At 43.7% G+C, this 22167-nt stretch overlaps 2 protein-coding genes across 6 annotated transcripts in view; one reads left to right on the top strand and one right to left on the bottom strand.

The window, feature by feature from the left end:
- The window catches only part of fyco1a (FYVE and coiled-coil domain autophagy adaptor 1a), a 159202-nt gene that overhangs the window by 35854 nt on the left and 101181 nt on the right, over positions 1 to 22167 (bottom strand). The gene's annotated exons all lie outside the window — the stretch shown is intronic.
- On the top strand, positions 17035 to 20300 carry LOC144479820 (C-C chemokine receptor type 9-like). The gene is made up of 2 exons (XM_078198817.1): positions 17035 to 17177; positions 17944 to 20300. Exons 1-2 carry the CDS (start codon positions 17169 to 17171, stop codon positions 19024 to 19026), a joined length of 1092 nt encoding a protein of 363 aa, XP_078054943.1. The 5' UTR covers positions 17035 to 17168; the 3' UTR covers positions 19027 to 20300.

Here is a 22167-nt window from a genome sequence, read left to right as displayed (position 1 = left end):
TAAAGCGCATCAAGGTAGATAAATCCCCGGGACCTGATGAAGTGTATCCCAGGACATTGTGGGAGGCTAGGGAGGAAATTGCGGGTCCCCTAGCCGAGATATTTGAATCATCAATTGTCACGGATGAGGTGCCTGAAGATTGGAGAGTGGCAAATGTTGTGCCTTTGTTTAAAAAGGGCTCCAGGGAAAAGCCTGGGAACTACAGGCCAGTGAGCCTCACATCTGTGGTGGGTAAATTGTTAGAAGGTATTTTGAGAGACAGGATCTACAGGCATTTAGAGACGCAAGTACTGATTAGGGACAGTCAGCACGGCATTGTGAGTGGAAAATCATGTCTCACAAATTTGATTGAGTTTTTTGAAGGGGTAACCAAGAAGGTAGATGAGGGCAGCGCAGTTGATGTTGTCTACATGGACTTTAGCAAGGCCTTTGACAAGGTACCGCATTGTAGGTTGTTGCATAAGGTTAAATCTCACGGGATCCAGGGTGAGGTATCTAAATGGATACAAAATTGGCTTCTTGACAGAAGCCAGAGGGTGGTTGTAGAGAATTGTTTTTCAAACTGGAAGCCTGTGACCAGCGGTGTGCCTCAGGGATCAGTGCTGGGTCCACTGTTATTTGTCATTTATATTAATGATTTGGATGAGAATATAGGAGGCATGGTTAGTAAGTTTGCAGATGACACTAAGATTGGTAGCATAGTGGACAGTGAAGAAAGTTATCTCCGATTGCAACGGGATCTTGATCAATTGGGCCAGTGGGCTGACGAATGGCAGATGGAGTTTAATTTAGACAAATGTGAGGTGATGCATTTTGGTAGATTGAACCAGGGCAGGACTTTACTCAGTTAATGGTAGGGCATTGGGGAGAGTTACAGAACAAAGAGATCTAGGGGTACATGTTCATAGCTCCTTGAAAGTGGAGTCACAGGTGGACAGGGTGGTGAAGAAGGCATTCGGCATGCTTGGTTTCATCGGTCAGAACACTGAATACAGGAGTTGGAATGCCTTGTTGAAGTTGTACAAGACATTGGTAAGGCCACACTTGGAATACTGTGTGCATTTCTGGTCACCCTATTATAGAAAGGATATTATTAAACTGGAAAGAGTGCAGAAAAGATTTACTAGGATGCTACTGGGACTTGATGGATTGAGTTATAAAGAGAGGCTGGATAGACTGGGACTTTTTTCTCTGGAGCGTAGGAGGCTGGGGAGTGATCTTATAGAGGTCTATAAAATAATGAGGGGCACAGATCAGCTAGATAGTCAATATCTTTTCCCAAAGGTAGGGGAGTCTAAAACTAGAGGGCATAGGTTTAAGTAGAGAGGGGAGAGATACAAAAGTGTCCAGAGGGGCAATTTTTTCACACAAAGGGTGGTGAGTGAATGGAACAAGCTGCCAAAGGTAGTAGTAGAGGCAGGTACAATTTTGTCTTTTAAAAAGCATTTAGATAGTTACATGGGTATGATGGGTATCGAGGGATATGGGCCAAATGTGGTTGCAGGGATGGTGTAGGAGGGAGGGTTTCAGATACGTGGATAATTGGAACACGTTCTGGGGAAGGTGGGACCTGTACAAACAGGACGGGGTGCACCTGAACCAGAGGGGCACCAATATCCTCGGAGGGAAATTTGTTACGGCTCTTCAGGGGGGTTTAAACTAATTTGTCAGGGGAGTGGGAAAGGGAGTTGTAGTCCAGAAGTCAGTGAGGGTGGTGAGGTATTGGGGAAGGTATCAGGGTCAAGGGTGGGTACTGGTAGACAGGAAGGTGGGTTGAAGTGTGTCTACTTCAATGCAAGGAGCATCCGGAACAAGGTAGATGAACTTGGGGCGTGGATTGGTACTTGGGACTACGATGTTGTGGCCATTACGGAGACGTGGGTAGAACAAGGACAGGAATGGTTGTTGGACGTTCCGGGGTATAGATGTTTCACTAAGTGTAGGGAAGCTGGTAAAAGAGGTGGAGGAGTGGCATTGTTAATCAAGGATAGTTTAACGGCTGCGGAAAGGCACTTCGCGGGGGATCTGCACACTGAGGTAATATGGGCTGAAGTTAGAAATAGGAAAGGAGCGGTCACGTTGCTAGGAGTTTACTATAGGCCCCCAAATAGTAATAGAGATGTGGAGGAAGAAATTGCTAAGCAGATTATGGATATGTGTGGGGGTCACAGGGTAGTTGTCATGGGGGACTTTAACTTTCCAAATATTGATTGGAACCTTTGTAGGTCAAATAGTTTGGATGGGGCAGTTTTTGTGCAGTGTGTGCGGGAGGGTTTCCTGACACAATATGTGGATGGGCCGACTAGAGGTGAGGCCACATTGGATTTGGTACTGGGAAATGAACCGGGCCAAGTGTTAGATTTGGTTGTGGGAGAGCAATTTGGAGATAGTGACCACAATTCGGTGTCTTTTGTTATTACAATGGAGAGGGATAGGGCCATACAGCAGGGCAAGGTTTACAATTGGGGGAGGGGTAATTATGATGCGATTAGGCAAGAATTAGGGGGCATAAGTTGGGAACAGAAACTGTCAGAGAAAGGAACTAATGAAAAGTGGAACTTTTTCAAGGAACAAATACTGGATGTCCTTGATAGGTATGTTCCTGTCAGGCAGGGAGGAAATGGCCGAGTGAGGGAACCATGGTTCACAAAAGAGGTGGAATGTCTTGTGAAAAGGAAGAGGGAAGCTTATGTAGGGATGAGGAAACAAGGTTCAGATGGCTCGATTGACGGTTACAAGTTAGCAAGGAATGAGCTGAAAAAGGGGCTTAGGAGAGCTAGGAGGGGACATGAGAAGTCCTTGGCGGGTCGGATCAAGGAAAACCCCAAGGCTTTTTACTCTTATGTGAGGAATAAAAGAATGACCAGGGTGAGGTTAGGGCCGGTCAAGGACAGTAGTGGGAACTTGTGTATGGAGTCAGTAGAGATAGGCGAGGTGATGAATGAATACTTTTCTTCAGTGTTCACCAAGGAGAGGGGCCATGTTTTTGAGGAAGAGAAGGTGTTACAGGCTAATAGGCTGGAGGAAATAGATGTTCGGAGGGAGGATGTCTTGGCAGTTTTGAATAAACTGAAGGTCGATAAGTCCCCTGGGCCTGATGAAATGTATCCTAGGATTCTGTGGGAGGCAAGGGATGAGATTGCCGAGCCTTTGGCGTTGATCTTTGGGTCCTCGCTGTCCACGGGGATGGTGCCAGAGGACTGGAGAATGGCGAATGTTGTTCCTCTGTTTAAGAAAGGGAATAGAAATGACCCTGGTAATTATAGACCGGTTAGTCTTACTTCGGTGGTTGGTAAATTGATGGAAAGGGTCCTTAGGGATGGGATTTACGACCATTTAGAAAGATGCGGATTAATCCGAGATAGTCAGCACGGATTCGTGAAGGGCAAGTCGTGCCTCACAAATTTGATAGAATTTTTTGAGGAGGTGACTAAGTGTGTTGATGAAGGTAGGGCAGTTGATGTCATATACATGGATTTTAGTAAGGCGTTTGATAAGGTCCCCCATGGTCGGCTTATGATGAAAGTGAGGAGGTGTGGGATAGAGGGAAAGTTGGCCGATTGGATAGGTAACTGGCTGTCTGACCGAAGACAGAGGGTGGTGGTCGATGGAAAATTTTCGGATTGGAGGCAGGTTGCTAGCGGTGTGCCGCAGGGGTCAGTGCTTGGTCCTCTGCTCTTTGTGATTTTTATTAATGACTTAGAGGAGGGGGCTGAAGGGTGGATCAGTAAATTTGCTGATGACACCAAGATTGGTGGAGTAGTGGATGAGGTGGAGGGCTGTTGTAGGCTGCAAAGAGACATAGATAGGATGCAAAGCTGGGCTGAAAAATGGCAAATGGAGTTTAACCCTGATAAATGTGAGGTGATTCATTTTGGTAGGACAAATTTAAATGTGGATTACAGGGTCAAAGGTAGGGTTCTGAAGACTGTGGAGGAACAGAGAGATCTTGGGGTCCATATCCACAGATTTCTAAAGGTTGCCAGTCAAGTGGATAGAGCTGTGAAGAAGGCCTATAGTGTGTTAGCTTTTATTAACAGGGGGTTGGAGTTTAAGAGCCGTGGGGTTATGCTGCAACTGTACAGGACCTTGGTGAGACCACATTTGGAATATTGTGTGCAGTTCTGGTCACCTCACTATAAGAAGGATGTGGAAGCGCTGGAAAGAGTGCAGAGGAGATTTACCAGGATGCTGCCTGGTTTGGAGGGTAGGTCATATGAGGAAAGGTTGAGGGAGCTAGGGCTGTTCTCTCTGGAGCGGAGGAGGCTGAGGGGAGACTTAATAGAGGTGTATAAAATGATGAAGGGGATAGATAGAGTGAACGTTCAAAGACTATTTCCTCGGGTGGATGGAGCTATTACAAGGGGGCATAACTATAGGGTTCGTGGTGGGAGATACAGGACGGATATCAGAGGTAGGTTCTTTACGCAGAGAGTGGTTGGGGTGTGGAATGGACTGCCTGCAGTGATAGTGGAGTCAGACACTTTAGAAACATTTAAGCGGTTATTGGATAGGCACACGGAGCACACCAGGATGATAGGGAGTGGGATAGCTTGATCTTGGTTTCAGATAAAGCTCGGCACAACATGGTGGGCCGAAGGGCCTGTTCTGTGCTGTACTGTTCTATGTTCTATGTTCTAAATGCAGGCAATTGGGATTAGCTTAGGGGCTTTTAAAAAAAAAAGGCGGCATGGACAAGTTGGACAGAAGGACCTGTTTCCATGCTGTAAACCTCTATGACTCTATGACTCAAAGAACCAAAGCAGCTCGAGCCCAAAGGTAGCAAATTTCCTGAGTGCATTCAAGACAGTTTTCTGGAATAATATGTTCCTGAACGAACACGAGGGCAGGCTATACTACATTTAGTGATGAGTAAGATGGGCTTTGAAGGGCATGGGAGAAACTGATCACAGTAAACAGGGCCAATTTCTTAACAGGTGAGTATTAGTACAAGAGGTTTGAAAATAATTGTACTCCCTGTAATGAAAACACTGAAATATTTGTAATGCCCTCATTATTGAACTGAAGCATCTTGATCTCTGGAGAAAATGTGAATATCATTTCATTTAATGTTATAACAATTTGAAATGTTTTATAGTGCATCTTTCAGATTTTATGAAGTATATTTTTTGCAAAAAATAGAGGTGCATATAAGACCTGTACATATTTCTGAAGGACAAGTGCTCCACTTTCATAATTATTCAAATTTCCTACTAACACCATGTTAGATGACAAAGTAAATGGTGCAGATGGGAGTAGAAAGTTGCAGAAGGGTACTGATTAATGAGTTGAATGAGTGGGCAAAACAAGCAGATGGATTTTAGTTTGGCAAAGTGTGAGATCGTCCACTGTGGACCTAAGGAAGATAGGTTAGTATATTTTCTAAATGGCGAGAAGCTAGGAACTGTGGAAGAGCAAAAATATTTAGAGCTCCAAGTTCAGAAGTCACTAAAATAATCACATTGGCTATTGGGATGTCAGTCTTTATCTCAATAGGACAGGAATACAAAAGGGTAGAAGTTATGCTACAAATATTTAAAACTTGTTGCATCTTTGGTACTGCATTAATTTCTTGATATGGCACCTCAGGATAGATATACTGGCTCTGGAGGGAATACAATGTGGACTCATTAGAAAGATAGTGGGGTTAGAAGAGCTAAATTATGAGCACACATTGAAAAGAATTGGCTTATATTTCCTTTACTATCTAAATTTAAGGGATGATTTAATTGTTTTAAGATTTAATTGTTTAAAATGATTAAAGGATTTGAAAGGTAGAGAGAATAAATTTAGTTCCTCTGGTAGGGGTGTCCAGGACAAGAGGGCATTAACTTAAAATTAGAGCCAAGCTGTTCAGAGGTGAAGTTAGAGGTACTGCTTCACACAAAGTGAAGTATAAATCTAGAACTATCTTTACCAAAAACAGTTAAGGCTATAGAAAATTTCAAAACCGAAAATGAATGCGAACAGATGGAAAGCAACTGCAAACCACAGAAGTTTAGAAACTTGATGATGGTGTACAACAGATACCAGCAGTAGACCAGCTGTTCCAAGAGGGTGATTGTTCATTGCCCAGTTCTTCCAGTGTGGTTTCAGAGTGTGCACTCTATATATGACGTGTGTCATATGCAATATAGGTTGTTAGCTGCATGGCTAGAGCCTCCATGAATAGAGGAAGTGTCGACAACCAGAAAGAACAGTGCCTTGCTCAATACTACCCTTGGCTGAGAGCCTGACGATTCTCAGATCAGCAGTCAGAAACTGGTAGAAGCAAAGACTGGAACATTTAAATGAATTTGACGTATACTCTAGATTACATTACTTTGACAGAAACTCATCTCTTCTCCTTAACAGACAGAAGCCTAAATGCAGGCACTGCCAAATTTTCCCTGTTACAGTGCCTTTAAAATAAACACAGCTCCTAAAGTAACTCAACAGTTTTCCAAAGCGGTAGCAGCAACAAAAGTAAGTGCTTACTTTCTAATGCAAAGATGTTTTCAGCAAGACAGGTGATACATGGAACATGATGGAATCTTTTCATCAACTTGGTGTCAGACACTCCACCCATGCTCAAGACTCTCCAAATCAAAGATTGAGAAATCGTAAATAGATCATCTATTTGCTCTGAAATTTTCTTCCTGAATCTTTACGCCTGTTTACCTCTCTATCCTCCTTTATGTTTCGCTGATCTCAGCCTGATTTAAATGGAGCTCATCCCATCAGAACATTACTACTGACAGTGACTCATGAATCAAAACCCCTTCTTCTCACAACCACTCTTTAAACAACTTCTTTAATTCTGCAATCTGTTGACCCTACGCCCATTGACGTGTGGCTCAGGCAACAATCCGCAGACATAAAGAAATAACATTCAAAGACATTTGTTATCTACATTAGTTATCACCTCAAAAAATTCAACCAGGTTCGTTAGAAATGACGTTCCCTTTACAAAATCACAGTGGCTCTCTCTGATCAGTTCATCCCAGTGTTCAGCCACTCTGTCCCTAATTAGGTTCTAGTAACTTGGGACATCCACTGATAAGCCACCCAGGCACTTGAACCCCCTTCAGTTCAGTATCCCAATTGTCCTTCTAGTGGTTCCGTTTGGTCTTGTTATACTGTTGTTCAGTATCATAGAGTGAGTGATGGCAGCAGTAGTAGTTATGGTCCCTTAGGGGCCAACTCATCAATCCTAGCATTATCTCAAATCATGGCTTTGACAAAGGGTCATCTGGACTCAAAACGTCAGCTCTTTTCTCTCCTTACAGATGCTGCAAGGAGATCAGCTGAGATTTTCCTGCATTTTCTCTTTTAGTATCAGATTCCAGCATCCGCAGCAATTTGCTTTTATCATGGCATGTGGGATTGCTTGAGTATAAGCTTCCACTGGCCTGCACTGATTGGTATAATTTTGAAATTATATGATCTGGCACCAAAACAGGCCATTCAGTCCAAATAGTCCATGACAGTTTTCAAAATCTTCAAATAATAAGTACAGATAGCCATTCAGCCCATCAAGTCTGTGCGGTTCTTTTGAAGAGCAATCTAGTTAGTTCTACTCCTGCCCTCTGCCCATATCCCAGCAATTATTTCTCCTTCATGTATCTATCTAATTCCCCTTTAAAACTTTGAATCTACTTCCACACTATCTGACAAAACATTCTAAATCCTAACTACTCGTTGCATAAAACTCTTTTCCTGATGCCACTTTCATCTTAATTTTGCCAATCACCTTAAATCTGTGCTCTCTGGTTATCTATCGATCCTTCAGCCACTGGGAATAGTTTCTGTTTTATTTATTTTATTTAATCCTTCATGATGTTAAACACCACTGTCAAGTCTCCTTTTAGCCTCACTGTGTTAAGGGGAACAATCCCAGCGTCTCCACAAGAACATCCTGTCACCACTCTTCATCTACTTTTATCACCATAACTTTTTATTCCTTTCTCCTCATGTGTTTAACTTGCTTACCCTTCAATGTATCTATGAAATGCTTTTCTTCAAAGGTGCATAAAGCAGCGCATCACCTATCTAGACTCCCTGAAACAATGCCAGTTGATCTCTGCTGTCTAAGTGACTACACTGGTTATACCTGATGAACACTGCATCTATAATCTACTGAATACAGTGATCATAGAATCCCTACAGTACAGAATGAGGCCATTCAGCCCATCGAGCCTGCACCAACAATCCCACTCAGGCCCTATCCCTGTAACCTCACACATTTACCCTGCTAGCCCCCATGAGGACAAAGGGGCAATTTAGCATGGCCAATCAACCTAACCCCCACATCTTTGGAGTGTGGGAGGAAACTGGAGCACCTGGAGGAAACCCAGGCAGACACAGGGAGAATGTGCAAACTCCACACAGAGGCTGGAATTGAACCTGGGTTCCTGTGAAGCAGCAGTGTTAACCATTGTGCCACCATGCCACCTGATAGGACAGCAGGTTGGCTGACACAGGCTATGTCTGACATGAAAACCGGTGAAACGAGTGAAGGTGTAAGTTTTACAGAAACTGAAAATATAACTGGCAGGCATTCTGGTGGAATCTAATGGAAAATGGCAGAGGTCTGAACACATTGGGACCTGGGGCAAGGGGCCTGACCAACACCACCCATGGCAGGCCCGTGCCAGATTTTCCAGGTAGACAGGGCAGGTGAGCACTGAGGATAAGCCCATTGCGGCACGGGTCAGCCCTATGCAACGCCATTACGATGCCCCTGATTTAAAATTACGACACTGTCTGCGGGATCTGAAAGGGGCAGTCGAGGACTTCCGGGGGCCTGGGCAAGACAGATAGGCAGACAACACGTTTCAGGCTGACACTGAAGAATTGGCAACTGAACACGTGCCCAAAGGGGCATTTGCAGCCAATTGAAAATATAAATGATGTTCATTTCACAAGCCCCATAAATGCTGGCAGGGTGAGAACTAATAAGCATTGGTGAGTGCAATCCAAACATAACTGTTAGGAGCATGCAGCAAGGAGTTTCAGGGCTTGTGCTTTTGAAGGAAGCAATTCCTACATGTTTAAAGAAGTGATACTGTCAGTTGTTTAAACATTATAAACTTGAACCTTTCTCTTTGGAACTTTCAATCATTTTAATCATTTGTCGCAATTAATAAGGAAGCCACTTCCTGAGCAATGATAAACCAAGTAAACCAAATATAAATGGAAATAATGTGCCCAAGGGCTAAACGCTGTTGTTCTCGAGTTCATCATTTGTGCCCTAATTTTAGATATGCAGAATATCAGTTTATAAAAGATTCTAAAAATAATGGCAGTATGAGAAACTTTCCTGTGAAACTACAGACTTTCCGGTTAAAAGAAACACAGAACTAGAAACAGCTAAATACAACACCTGCATACTTTCTAACCTGCTCACAAGACTGCCACCATTTCAACTTTCTTTCTTGTAGAAGGTCAACATGAGGGAGCGATTGGAGGAGGACATGCCTTTTCCCACTGGAATGAAGTGTGCGGGATATCACACGTAGGGGTGAATGGTGAAGGAGATGTTTACAGGGTTTATTCGCACCATTTCCCCTTTCCCCTCTATTTCACTGTACTTAATCTGCAGGACAAACTCCGTTTGCTTTCAGTATTATTATTATATTTATTAGTGTCACTACTGGGCTTTAACACTACAATGGTGTTACTGTGAAAATCCCCTAGTTGCCACACTCCAGCGCCTGTTTGGGTACACTGAGGGAGAATTTAGCATGGCCAGTGCGCCTAACCAGCATGTCCTTTGGACTGTGGGAGGAAACCAGAGCACCCGGAGGAAACCCATGCAGACACTGGGAGAACGTTCAAACTCCACACAGTGTCCCAAGGCTGGAATTGAACCCGGGTCCCTGGCCATTGTGCCCACCATGCTGGCTCAGTCATCTCTCCCTGGCCTTCCATAATACTGAAAGCTAACTTTTATCTTTTTCTTTCATCTTGGGTATTGAAAGTATCAACTTCCATGTGGCGCTTCAGAAAAGGAGGCCACACTCTTGAAGGTACAGTGTCACTTGTTGTGACTTTAGCAAGTACCAATTCTGAAACTGACATCACACATATTTTAGAGATGTGATAACCCCCATGACCTGCATGGGGAATCACTAATTGACCCCTCTATAGGACTTGTTGAATACGAGTTCCCTGGGGATTGGCAATTAACCAACCAGATAGAGTTCATATGCCGAGCCCTGTATAAAGCAGGACACTAAGTGGGTCCATTATCTTTTCGTCCCGTTTGAGACCTGCTGTGTTCACCACAGGCTTGTGGTTTTTATTTATTTTATTTTGTGCAATGAAAGCTCTCTTCCTTTGCAGCCGACCAGTAGCTAGATGAAGGCTCTTCATAAGGTGAATCATCAGCCACAGAAGTGTGCAGAAGCTAGGGCAGGAGGATCGGAGTCAGCTAGCCAAAAAGTAAGATCATATACGAGCTGTGCTTGGAGAGAACTCTGTGCAGACTTTGAGGACACTGGCTTTCAAAGAGGGCTGATGGGAATACTCCAGTGGATGCCTGGTGGTCTGGGTAGCTAGTCAGTGTGCTTGTGTATAATGGCTCAATGCATGAAGAGTTCAGTTCAATCAATTAAGTGTTAGCGATTTGCACAGAGCACAACTATAATTCTGTTCAACAAGGAGCAAAAGATCAGCTTCAAGAATACACGTCTGGTATGCCTCAGGATACAGAATTTGTTGATAGGTCTGACATCTTCTATTACAGCTCACCCTGGCATCTTGGCCCTGGGAGCCAGCACTGACAATGAGCTTCTGTAGCACTTATTACAGTTTATGCTCAGGCAGAGCCACTGGAGTCCTGAAGTGCAGTCCAGGAGAGTGTCATTGTCTCCATGGAAGCGATATTGTCTCATCCTCTCTCAGGATACTTCTGCCCCCAGATTTGCTGTGTGCAGTTGAGTCCTGAAGGCTCAGAGCTGTCTGAATCTGTCTCAAACATTAGCGAGCTGTTCATTCATAGGAGCATATGAAATATTATACAAACAAAATCGAAGGTCCACCTAGTTTGCCTTCAATCTTCCTGGTAGTCATATGGCCTGGATCTTCCACAAAGCAGCAATCAATATCGGGTAGCCACTTAGCTCAAACATTTCCACTCTTGGGCACTGCTCTGCATGTCTTGCTGGGTCTTCAGAACCTGGCTTCTCCAGAAATGCAGAGTGCAGCTTCCATCGGAGAGCTCCATCACGTTGCTGTAGTGTCGTGAGGGAAGACCATAAAATCCCTACAGTGCAGCAGGACGCCATTTGGCCCATCGAGTCTGCATCGACTCTCCGAGAGAGCATCTTACCCAGGCCCTAACCCACCAATCCATGTCTTTCCACCTGCCTCTGCTTTCCCAAGAATTCTGTGTTGCACTTGAATTTTCTAGGTCAGATGTGGTTATTCCGATCAGGAGATGGGTTGGGTGGAGATCGTGGAGGTTGGTGGGGGGTGGGGGGGGGTGATGGCAGAGCGAACAGTCTGTCTTGGGATGGTGGAGCACGCATATGTAAAAGAGAAATGACGCTGCTGGGGCAGAAGCAGAAGCTGCGAGAGATTAAATGATTTGTGACCGGGATGAAGGTTTGAGAGTGAGGTTGCTATGTAGGCTGTCGTATTGATCAGGGCCATGGTCTGGTTTCTGGGCAGGACATCAGGTTAGGCTGGTATCTGGCAGTACTTGAGGAGCATTTGACCAGGATTAACTGGTCCTGTGGTGGGCCAGCCAAACGTCCACTGACTTTTGGCAAAATGAGGAGATCCTGTTATCAGGTGGGGCTGGTAAATTGTGGCCTGTGTGCTTGCCAGGATATTGGAATGGGTTTGCAGTCACTCAGAATGGGATACCGAGAAACAAGGCATCTGCTAATATTTATTAAAACGCCTTTGTCGCACACAAACTGGCCATTTGGAACAGGTCCATACCATTGGTTATGCTTCACATAAGAGTTAGAGCATGTCTGGTATGTAGTAACACTGAAGGAAGGCTGAGGTGGGGTTGAGGGCGGGTGACTTAAGAAATTGGACCTGAATAAACTGAAAGGATACAGGCCCAAGAATAGGCCTTAAGTAAACCGAAGTGCGTAAGAGGCATGATAGCCAGTAAAGGAACAGTCAGGCCAGGGAGGTAAATGGTGTGACTGTGGGGAGGCAGATGGTGAGGAATAAGTTCAGATTCTGTCGGCAGCTGACAAATTGTTTCGGGCATGAATGAGCTTTACAATGGTCCGGTCTACGCCTTAAGAAAACTGAGAGGCCTGCCATCCTCAGGAAGGTTAACTAAAGCTGGAGGATTTAAATTAATATGGCAAAATGGAGCAAAAACAAATGTGTAGGCAGCCTAAAAGACAAAATAAGCTTTAGATGTGTAGGGAATAAAGAGATAAAAAGGTGCAAAGGGACTAAGCATAATAAGAAACAAGTCTCAAAAATCGAAAAACTTATCAAAAAAATCCAAAATAGAATGCATGTATCTATCTACATATATATGAATCCAATGACAACAAACAAAATTGGGGATCCATAATTGTTGATTAAATACTGGAAGATATACATTTGATATCACCAGAAGACAGAAGAGAGAGTTTAGAATTAACAATGGGTTAATGAGGACATGGTTGCCATGCCAGGAACACTGGGTGGGATCTTGGACTGGTGCTCTTTGTCTGTAAGATCCGGCGGGGGCTCAAGATCCGGCAAAACTTGGACATTGTAAATCTCACCGGTGAGATTGTGTTTCTTCCGCCCCTTGCCGGCGAAGTAATCAGATTCACACTCATAATGGGTGAGAACCTGATTTGCATTCATCTGAATAAATTCTAATCTAATTAAAGACCCCCCTCGCCAGATCTCACCACCCCCCACTCGATTTTTGTACTTCTCTAATGTGACGTCACATCAGCACAATTTACAACAGGTTCACTCAGACGTGAACCTGTTGTGGAGATCCCTCCAGGGGCATAAAGGTAACTATAGCCCCAGGGGAGAGGAACATGGCCCTGGCAAAGCTCCCTAGCACAGATTGGCAGGATGGTGAGCCCTAACAGGAGTCTCACATGTTGGGAGTCATCTATTTGTAGTTATCAAGTGCTAACTGGGTGCCTAAGCCTCCAATAGGGGGAAGCAGACTGCTAGCGATGAGGATATGGGGATGGTGGCAATGTGGAGGGTGGGGGATGCTGTCGATGATGAGTGGGGTAGGAAGAAGGGGGTCAATGCCTGCGATGATGAGGGAGGGGGAGGAAGCCAATACCGGGAAGGTGGGGGGGTGGGGGGGGGGGGGGGGGGTGGGGCAGCAATGTTAGAGGAGAAAAAAATGGTGCATGAGAAATCTACTTTTGAAGTACTGCAGGCCTTTTAAAGAAAACACTGTATTGTCAGCAATTTGTGAAACCATCCTTCATAAAGCTACATCGGAAGACATTTTACATGCTACAGTTATCTTACATTTATGATTTCATAGCATGGGAACCATTGGTGATAGTTTCTGTCTAATGGAATGTGTGGTGGCTCTTATGGCTGCTTGGTCAGAGAAGCAACAACATGGATTGACATACAGACACAAAAGCAGGCTTGCATTCCTATAAGGTAACAGGTCAATTCATGTACATAAAGCAGACTTAAAGTACAGAATATTAGAAAACTCTCAGACAGAGGCTCACTTGTGGCCACAAGGCCCTTTGAGATTGATCATCTCTCGACATTGTAGGTGATAGCTGCTTTTAACTCAAGCATAACCATTGCGGTTCAACTACTTTGCTTCTTGTATAAGCTTATTTTATAACTGTAATTAACATTTATACTTTGGAATAAGGCATCGTCTAGTCTGAGTATCAAAAAAGAATGTAATATGAGTTATAGACGTATAGGAGAAAGGCCGGAGAGGTGGGAACTCAGTAGATAGCTCTTCTGGATAGCCAGCACAGGTGTGATGGGTCGAATGACGACCTGATGGTCTGTAAAAGTTTATGAAGCAAAGATTTGCTACAGCTCATTTTGCAGAACACAACTGACAGGGTACTTTAAAGTTTATTTATTACTGTCACAAGGAGGCTTACATTAACACTGCAATGAAGTTACTGTGAAAATCCCCTATGCCGCCAGCATGTTTTTTCAGACTGTGGGAGGAAATCGGAGCACCCGAAGGAAACCCACGTAGACACGGGGAGAATGTGCAGACTCCGCACAGACAGTGACCCAAGTCGGGAATCGAACCCAGGTCCCTGGTGCAGTGAGGCAGCAGTGCTGACCACTGTGCTACCGTGTTTCCAGAAGGTGCACAAAACAGACTGCACATGCATATATCAAATTGAGCCACAGGTCTCACTGTTGTAACAGGGGTCAGCTGCAACCTCCAGCTGTGTCTCCAGAGCGGTTGTCCAATTACAGCATCCAATTTGTGACATCTGCTTACATCTCCTGAATTGGAAACATTTGGTGAATGGGTCGGTGCTGGCGCTGCTCTTACTTTTTAACTTGGTAACTGAGGAACAAATGTGGAAATTTGAGGAGGATGTGACAAATTGTGAGAATGGTTGTAAGAGGCAGCAGGCTAACTGGCTAAGCAGGATTAGCCGACAGGCAGCAAATATAGTTCAATTATACTGTTCAGAGATTCTTTTTGGAAAAAGAAGTACAACAAAATGACACAGAGACAAATCTAGGTAATTATCAGCCAGTACGTTTAACCTTCGCAGAAGGGAAAATTACAGGCCCGAAATAAGATGGCACAAGCTTATTTTTCAAGTGCTAACTGGGTGCCTCAGCCTCCAATAGGGCAGGCAAGAAGTGGAAGCTCATACAAGCTGGAAATGAAGGTCATTGCCATATTGGTGTAGACAAAAAAGCTGGCTTAGGGTTCACACCTGAAACAGGGGTTAGGGCTTGTGCATCTTCAAAAAGAAGGGCTGATGATTATTGTTTGCAAGCAACCTCGCGAGTGTTTCTTAAAACGACACATGCAGGTTTCAGTCAACAAGATAAATATTCAAAAAGTACTTGCCCTTAAAATGTGAAGTCTTTCTCCTGTCTTCACATTCAAACCATGCGGAACACTGCGGCTCTAACTCACTCCAACTGGCACCACTACCCTTCTAATCCCAGTCACTTCACTTTCCAGCTTTCTCAATCTCAGTCTAGTTGTACTTCTACTTGCTCCAACCATGCCTTCTTCTGGTCCCTTTCAAGGATTTTTTTGGGACTGCTGCTGAGTCCTTTTCTCTGGTGAGCTGCCCGGGAATGCTGATTAGGTGTCTGCCACTTATCAATTCAATGATATAAGGTCTGAGATCCATTATGCACCTCATGTTTATCCTTTCAGGAACAAGGATTGTCCCCTGCATCAGTTTCAGGCTGTGAATGAACTTCTAGACCGCAATCTTTAATTAAGGATGACAATACTATGAGTGGATTTGGTGACACGGAAAATCTGGTTGGTTGGACATCCCACTGGCGGATGGTGCAAATGCCATTTGCATCTCATGAATGCTGATTAAAACAGCCGCCTACCTGTGACCAGTCAGGCCTTCCATCATGCGTCATACTGCCTGCAGGAAATTACGTTGGAGTCAAACCCGATTGCTAAAGAGTGGCATGCATGAGACGGTTCTCAGTTTATCAAAGACATTGAGTTGAGTGCAACAATGCCATAATGCTGCATTGCTCCTGACGGCGCCGTTCACCACTCAGGTCTTCATGGACAGCACTGTGCTGCTGGACCCATGGACCTTCCTGTGTCATTGTCTCAGTTCAGTACTGTGCCTGAGGTTCGGGATTATTTCTCCTCCATCTGGTGCCACACACTAGCATCTATCTGTATAGTATTGTGGTGTGGGACTCCTACAGTCACCGCAGCAAAGTTCCAAAGTTTGACCGAGGGGGAGGATTGGAGTGGAGTGCTAGGTGAGGCTAGGGGAATGGCCTGACGAAGACAAGGGGGGGGCAATGTGGGAGGAGAGCTGTGCGGGGGGGGGGGGGGGGGGGTGTGTGTGGCAGGGCGGGGGCTTATGATGGCAGACAAGCAAAGAGGCAAGGAGGCGGATGAAGATGAAAAATGGGAGACAGAGGCAAGACTGAGGGGAGAGAGGCTGGACCCCAAAATGGCTGCATGACAAGCTCACAAACAAATGGACTTGTGTTTAAATATGGTGGCTGAATCTTCAAATCTGTTAGTTGGGGGCAGGCTGATGAATCCAGCTGCTGACCCATGAGAAGAATCGGAGGGGAACTCGCCCATGCATAGTTAATGAGGTTCCAGAATCTGATGCGGGTTCTCACCATTCTGATCAGTGGAACAGATGCCGCCAGAACCACCTGCCACCACACTCAGGCTGGAATTCTCTGACTTTGCCCGTGGCTGGAATTCTCTCGTCCTGTTGCTGTGAATGGAATTTTGGCTGAGCGCCAAATTCTCCATTCTCATTGGCAGGGCAAAAGAGACTGGAGAATTCCACCCCCTGTATTAAGATAGTATAGATTTTAAAATGCAGAGTTGTCCTGAACATATATTTTTCCAGCGGCTAACAGATATGAAAAATCTGTGAGTGTAGAGTTCATGAACATTAAGAAAGCCTTTGCGAGGACATTTTACAGGGATTACTGGAAACATTAAGGAGCATGGAATTAGGGATCGGATAGGAAATCCATTTAAAAACTGACTAGAAGGACAATAAAAAGGACGTGTTAAGGGTAGCTTTCTCAGAAGTGGTCGTCCCTGAACTGGTGACATTTCTGTCCACTGTATACATCTATAATTTTACTATGGACTTAAATAGATTGATATTGAAATTTGCAGACGATAGAAGGTACGGTAAAATTTTGTGAAGACCAAAGGACGCTGCAAAAAATTTTTTGCAGCAAAAAATAATAGCAACAATAAATGTAAGTGTGGAAGTAGGCGGGGGCGCGGGAGGGTGGGGTGGAAGAACATCAATTCGTGGAGGGTAGAGCTCATTTGGTAAGTCCTTAAGCTATTAAACCGATGTCAGCATTCGGTCAAAAAGTATAAAAATAATACTTCCTTTTTCGACTGCGCAACCAGTAGGTCCCACCTCAAGGTCTAAGCTTGTGCTGAGAGGGAAACCGTGGACATTGTGTGGTGCGAACAGATGTTGTTGAAATCATAAGAGAGCACCCTGTGCATCAAATACTACTCCAGCAAAGAGATGGCAAAGGTAAAATCTCTCTTTAGTATGTAAATTATCACTTTTATTTTGATGACAGACATATTCGTTCTGCTTTTCTAGTTGCGTGGTTAAAGTAAGTGCATGTGACATCGTAGTTTCAACAATTGGGGACTGTAAATAGATTGAGAGTGAACTGTTTAATTTATGCTCCAGGGATAATGATACAGCTATATAAGACCCTTGTCAGACCCCACTTGGAGTACTGTGCTCAGTTCTGGTCGCCTCATTACAGGAAGGATGTGGAAAAGATTGAAAGGGTGCAGAGGCGATTTACAAGGATGTTGCCTGGATTGAGTGGCATGCCTTATGAGGATAGGCTGAGGGAGCTCGGTCTTTTCTCCTTGGAGAGACGTAGGATGAGAGGAGACCTAATAGAGGTATATAAGATGTTGAGAGGCATAGATGGGGTGGACTCTCAGAGGCTTTTTCAAAAGGGTGGAAATGGCTGCTACGAGAGGACACAGGTTTAAGGTGCTGGGGGGTAGGTACAGGGGAAATGTTAGGGGGAAGTTTTTCACACAGAGGGTGGTGGGCAAGTGGACTCGGCTGCCGTCAGTGGTGGTGGAGGCAAACTCAATAGGGTCTTTTAAGAGACTCCTGGATGAGTACATGGGACTTAATAGGATGGAGGGTTATAGGTAGGCCTAAAAGATAGGGATATGTTCGGCACAACTTGTGGGGCCGAAGGGCCTGTTTTGTGCTGTAGTTTTTCTATGTTTCTTCTATTCATCAATTGCCATTGTTCTATTTTCAGGTACCTGTCACTGAGTTTCCAGACATCACTGATGACAGCAATTTTTACCTTGCATTGTTCGACTCTTCAGTGTTTGCAACGCCCTGCGAGACCTCAGGCGTCAGAAACTTTGGGAGGATTTTTATGCCCTGTTTTTATTCAGTCATTTTTGTGACTGGGCTGCTGGGGAATTCTTTGGTCATTGTGACACTCGTTTACTATGAGAAACTGAAGACTGTGGCTGATGTCTACATGATGAATCTAGCGATTGCTGACCTGTTCTTCCTCTGCACCCTGCCATTCTGGGCAGTTGACGCATACACTGAATGGATTTTTGGAACATTTATGTGCAAAATTGTGAATGGGGCTTACACTGTCAACCTCTACAGCTGTATGCTAATACTCACTTGTGTGAGTGTCAACAGGTACAGAGCCATTGTTCAAGTGACAAAAACGCTCAACAGTAAAAATAAAATATTTCACAGTAAGCTAGCTTGTGCAGTGGTTTGGGTGTGTGCAATTATTTTGACTCTTCCAGAATTCATATTTAGCGAAGCATTTACTGGTACGTCCGATAAAATTACCTGTACTATGGTGGATCATTTCAATGTAGGCAGCACTTTCAAAGTGGTAGTATCTGTGATACAGATGATAGTGGGATTTCTGATACCCTTTATAGCCATGATCATTTGTTACTCAATCATTGCAAAAACTCTGCTCCGAGCTAAGGGGTTTCAGAAGCATAAATCATTAAAGATTATCGTTGCAGTTGTAGTTGTGTTTGTGATTTGTGAGCTGCCATTCAACATTGTCTTGTTGATGCAAACTCTACAGATCTACAGTGAAGAAATTGCTAGTTGTGAATACTCTGCAAATGTAGACTATGCAATTATTGTCACAGAGAGTATTGCGTATATACACTGTTGTCTCAATCCTATTCTTTATGTATTTCTTGGAGTGAAGTTCAGAAATAGTCTTCTAAAGATTTTAAAAGATATTGGATGTATTGGGCAAAAACAATTGGCTGGGTATCTGAAAACGGAGTCCGAGACATCAAGACCTATATCGGGAGTATCCGAAACAACAATTATGCAATCTTTATAACAGATACTGGATGTATTGGGACCTACAATAAATTTGAGGAAATTCCACAAGGGGCCTACCCATCCCCTTCCATAACTTTGGAAAGGTAATTATAAGCTCTGCTTAAGTGGCCCACTAGGCACACATGTGTCTGTCATGGCATTACAAAGATAACAACATTGCCATTGTCAACTTCTAATTCTGCACTCTTGTTCCCCTTCCCACTTGATGGTCTTTGCAAATGCTGGAATATGCTTTCTACTGTGCATATATTAACTCAGTGATAGAAAGGGATTTTGCATCACAGGTACACTTGTGTGCAGCTCATTAAAGGCCTGAATTTGGCCTAATTGGGGGTTCCCCCGACCTCTCTGATTTTGTTAGAAAAGCTGAAGAGACCCCACAAACCGGAGATATTACCTACGTGCGCCTTTTTTCTGAGTTTCACTGATTTGCTGCTGAAGTTGTATCAGAAGATCAGAGTTTTGAACATGGCCATAATAGCTCAGCTAAATTGGATTCCATCCGGTAAAGGGTCCGACTTGCGAATCTTTAAACCAAAATTGTGAGTCGTGCTTAACACCTATTAGGTATAAAGTGTTTAATTAGGTACAAGTATGTAATCACATACATAAATGTGACAGGTTTGTTCAGTATGATGAAGTCCATTACTGTCTCAATTCTATTCTTTCTGTATTTCTTGCTATGAAGTTTAGATGCAGTTTGCATCAGTCAAGACCAATTGATTGCAGATATGAAATATTGATGTGGGACAGCCTGTGCCAAAATTGGTTAAGAATGAAATCACAAGCATTTCAGTGAAATAGCAGCATTACGGAAAGGGTCACTAGTCCGTATGTAATTCTTAGGAATATTGGCCATTTTTATTTCAGATTTCTAACACTTGTTGTTGGGATTTTAGATGTATTTATATATCAATTATTTTGTAGGCACTGGAGTTTTATGCCAACTAAAAGCTCAAAAGTGGGCGGTTTTGTAAAACAAAGCATTCTAAAATATCCTGTATTATTTCAAAGATATATTTTTGTTATATTTGCAATTACTCTTCTGCTTTATTTTATTCTTTACACTGCAATAATAACAATGAATCTGAATTTATCTCTAGATTTGATAAGGATTTTCTTTCCATAGGCTGTCTGTAGTAGTTTATTACTGAAATGCATAACCGCATAAATATGATTTTCTTGATAATAATCTTTTGGTTTAAATGCTGGACTATTTTATCTTTTTTGTATTTAACATGTAAAAAATTAAAAAAACTTGTTTTGTTTTTGATTTATTGTTATTGAGACTTGCATTTGAATTTGACCGCCTGCCACTATTTGCCCTACAACAGCACCCCACCCAACCCTGTCCTGTAGTCTGAGCAACCTAGCAACAGGCATGGATTTCTCCTTGGCCTTGGCACATCGTTCCATTATCACAAAGGGAAAGGAAAAGCAGCACTTGTTGGAGGGACGGAGAATTGGGCATCATGCTACAATAAAGCAACTCACCCAGTCCGATGGGGATTTCTCTGGGGGGGGTCTGCACCAGAGGGATTTGCATCTCTCTGGTCTGCTCCGTTTGGACCTCAAGCCATGCTCTTCAGAATGCTTATCATCTGCTCTCTCGGCAGCAATGAAGATATTCACGGCCCTCAAAATTTCCAAGTTAAGCTCCTTTCAGGCAGCCTTGGAAGATCTCTGTAATATACTCCAACAGGGGCACTACTGGCATGCACAAACCAGGTCACTGTTCCCTTTACAGCAGTCCAGCTCTCTTGAAGAGCTTTGGGATCACAGCCAGGCATCAGAGAGAAACTATCAGAAATTTTTGGGGTTGTAGTTTCCCCACCAAAGTGGGATATAAATTACCTCCTCACCTATGCAAATGGGAAGGGATTCCATTCCATAAATAGGAAGTAGTGCATGACAACATTCAGAGGATTCAGCTCTCCTTGATCTCTTCAAGCATCTATCAAATCCTAGCTGCAGAATCACCTGCAATGACTTCTCTTCCCACGCCTTCAGTGTTACCTTTGTTGTCCGCGTAGGAATGGCCCCCCCTTCTATTTCTCATCTACATACTGCCCCTCATTGACATAATCCGAAAACACATCGGTTTTTATGGGCGCGATCTTACGATAAAGTCCTGCCCGACTTTCTGCGAAGCGAGGTGTTAAGATTGTGCGGGAGACGAAACATCAGGTCCACCCCTGGCTTTTCGTCTCCCCCATCTTACCGGCATAATCGGCTTTGCACCCTTGATTTAAATATTAATAGTAGGAAGTTTAACAACACTAGGTTAAAGTCCAACAGGTTTATTTGACCAAATAAACCTGTTGGACTTTAACCTGGTGTTGTTAAACTACCTACTGTGTTCACCCCAGTCCAACGCCGGCATCTCCACATCTTAAATATTAATGACATGCTTTGTCATTAAAATTCTCGTTCGTGTTCTCAAACCCCTTGCACCCATTGACACAAATAGTCTTGGCAGGCTTAGAACCTACACACCCAGTCTGTGCTTCCCGTTTTTCAATGCTTCTGGTAGGGTTGTATCATTGGGGTTGTGTGTCCTTCTCATGGATAGGGATGGCAACTGCAATTAGATATATTCCTGTGGTTTCATCACGTGACTTGCCCCCCGTTATGATTAGTCAGCTAACACATCCGTCCTTGAGTTGTACTCATTGTCCAATTGGATGATACTTGACTGTCAGCCAAACAGCCTGTTCCTCATTTTTAATATGTTGATACCCGGTGAAGAGAAATGTTCAAAAAAAATGGAAAAAAACGTTTTTTCTGAATGTCTCCATGATATTTCTCCAGGGATGCACGCAGCAGTGTTCTGGAGATTGACAGGTCAATGCTGAAGGGTTAGCAATCCCACTCATGGATGGAACCCTGTCCTCTGGGCACAGCTAGTACTTGAATGGTCAAAGTTGTGTGCGACTGCGTAGGTCATGCACTGAAGTAAGTTGAGAGAGAAATTAAACTGCTGCTGTTTTATCTATTGTCTTCCAAGTTACTACAGAGAAGTGCAGGCTGAACAATGCATTGAAAAGGCTGAAAACAAGTTTCTTGGCAGTTTAGCTGCTAATATATCAGGTTTACACAGGTTTAGATCAGGTTTAGGCTTGCACTAATGAGTATATAA

Source organism: Mustelus asterias, chromosome 2 (genome assembly GCF_964213995.1).
Source record: "Mustelus asterias chromosome 2, sMusAst1.hap1.1, whole genome shotgun sequence".
In the NCBI taxonomy this organism is placed as follows: Eukaryota; Metazoa; Chordata; class Chondrichthyes; order Carcharhiniformes; family Triakidae; genus Mustelus; species Mustelus asterias.
This window is presented reverse-complemented; position numbering and strand designations above follow the sequence as displayed.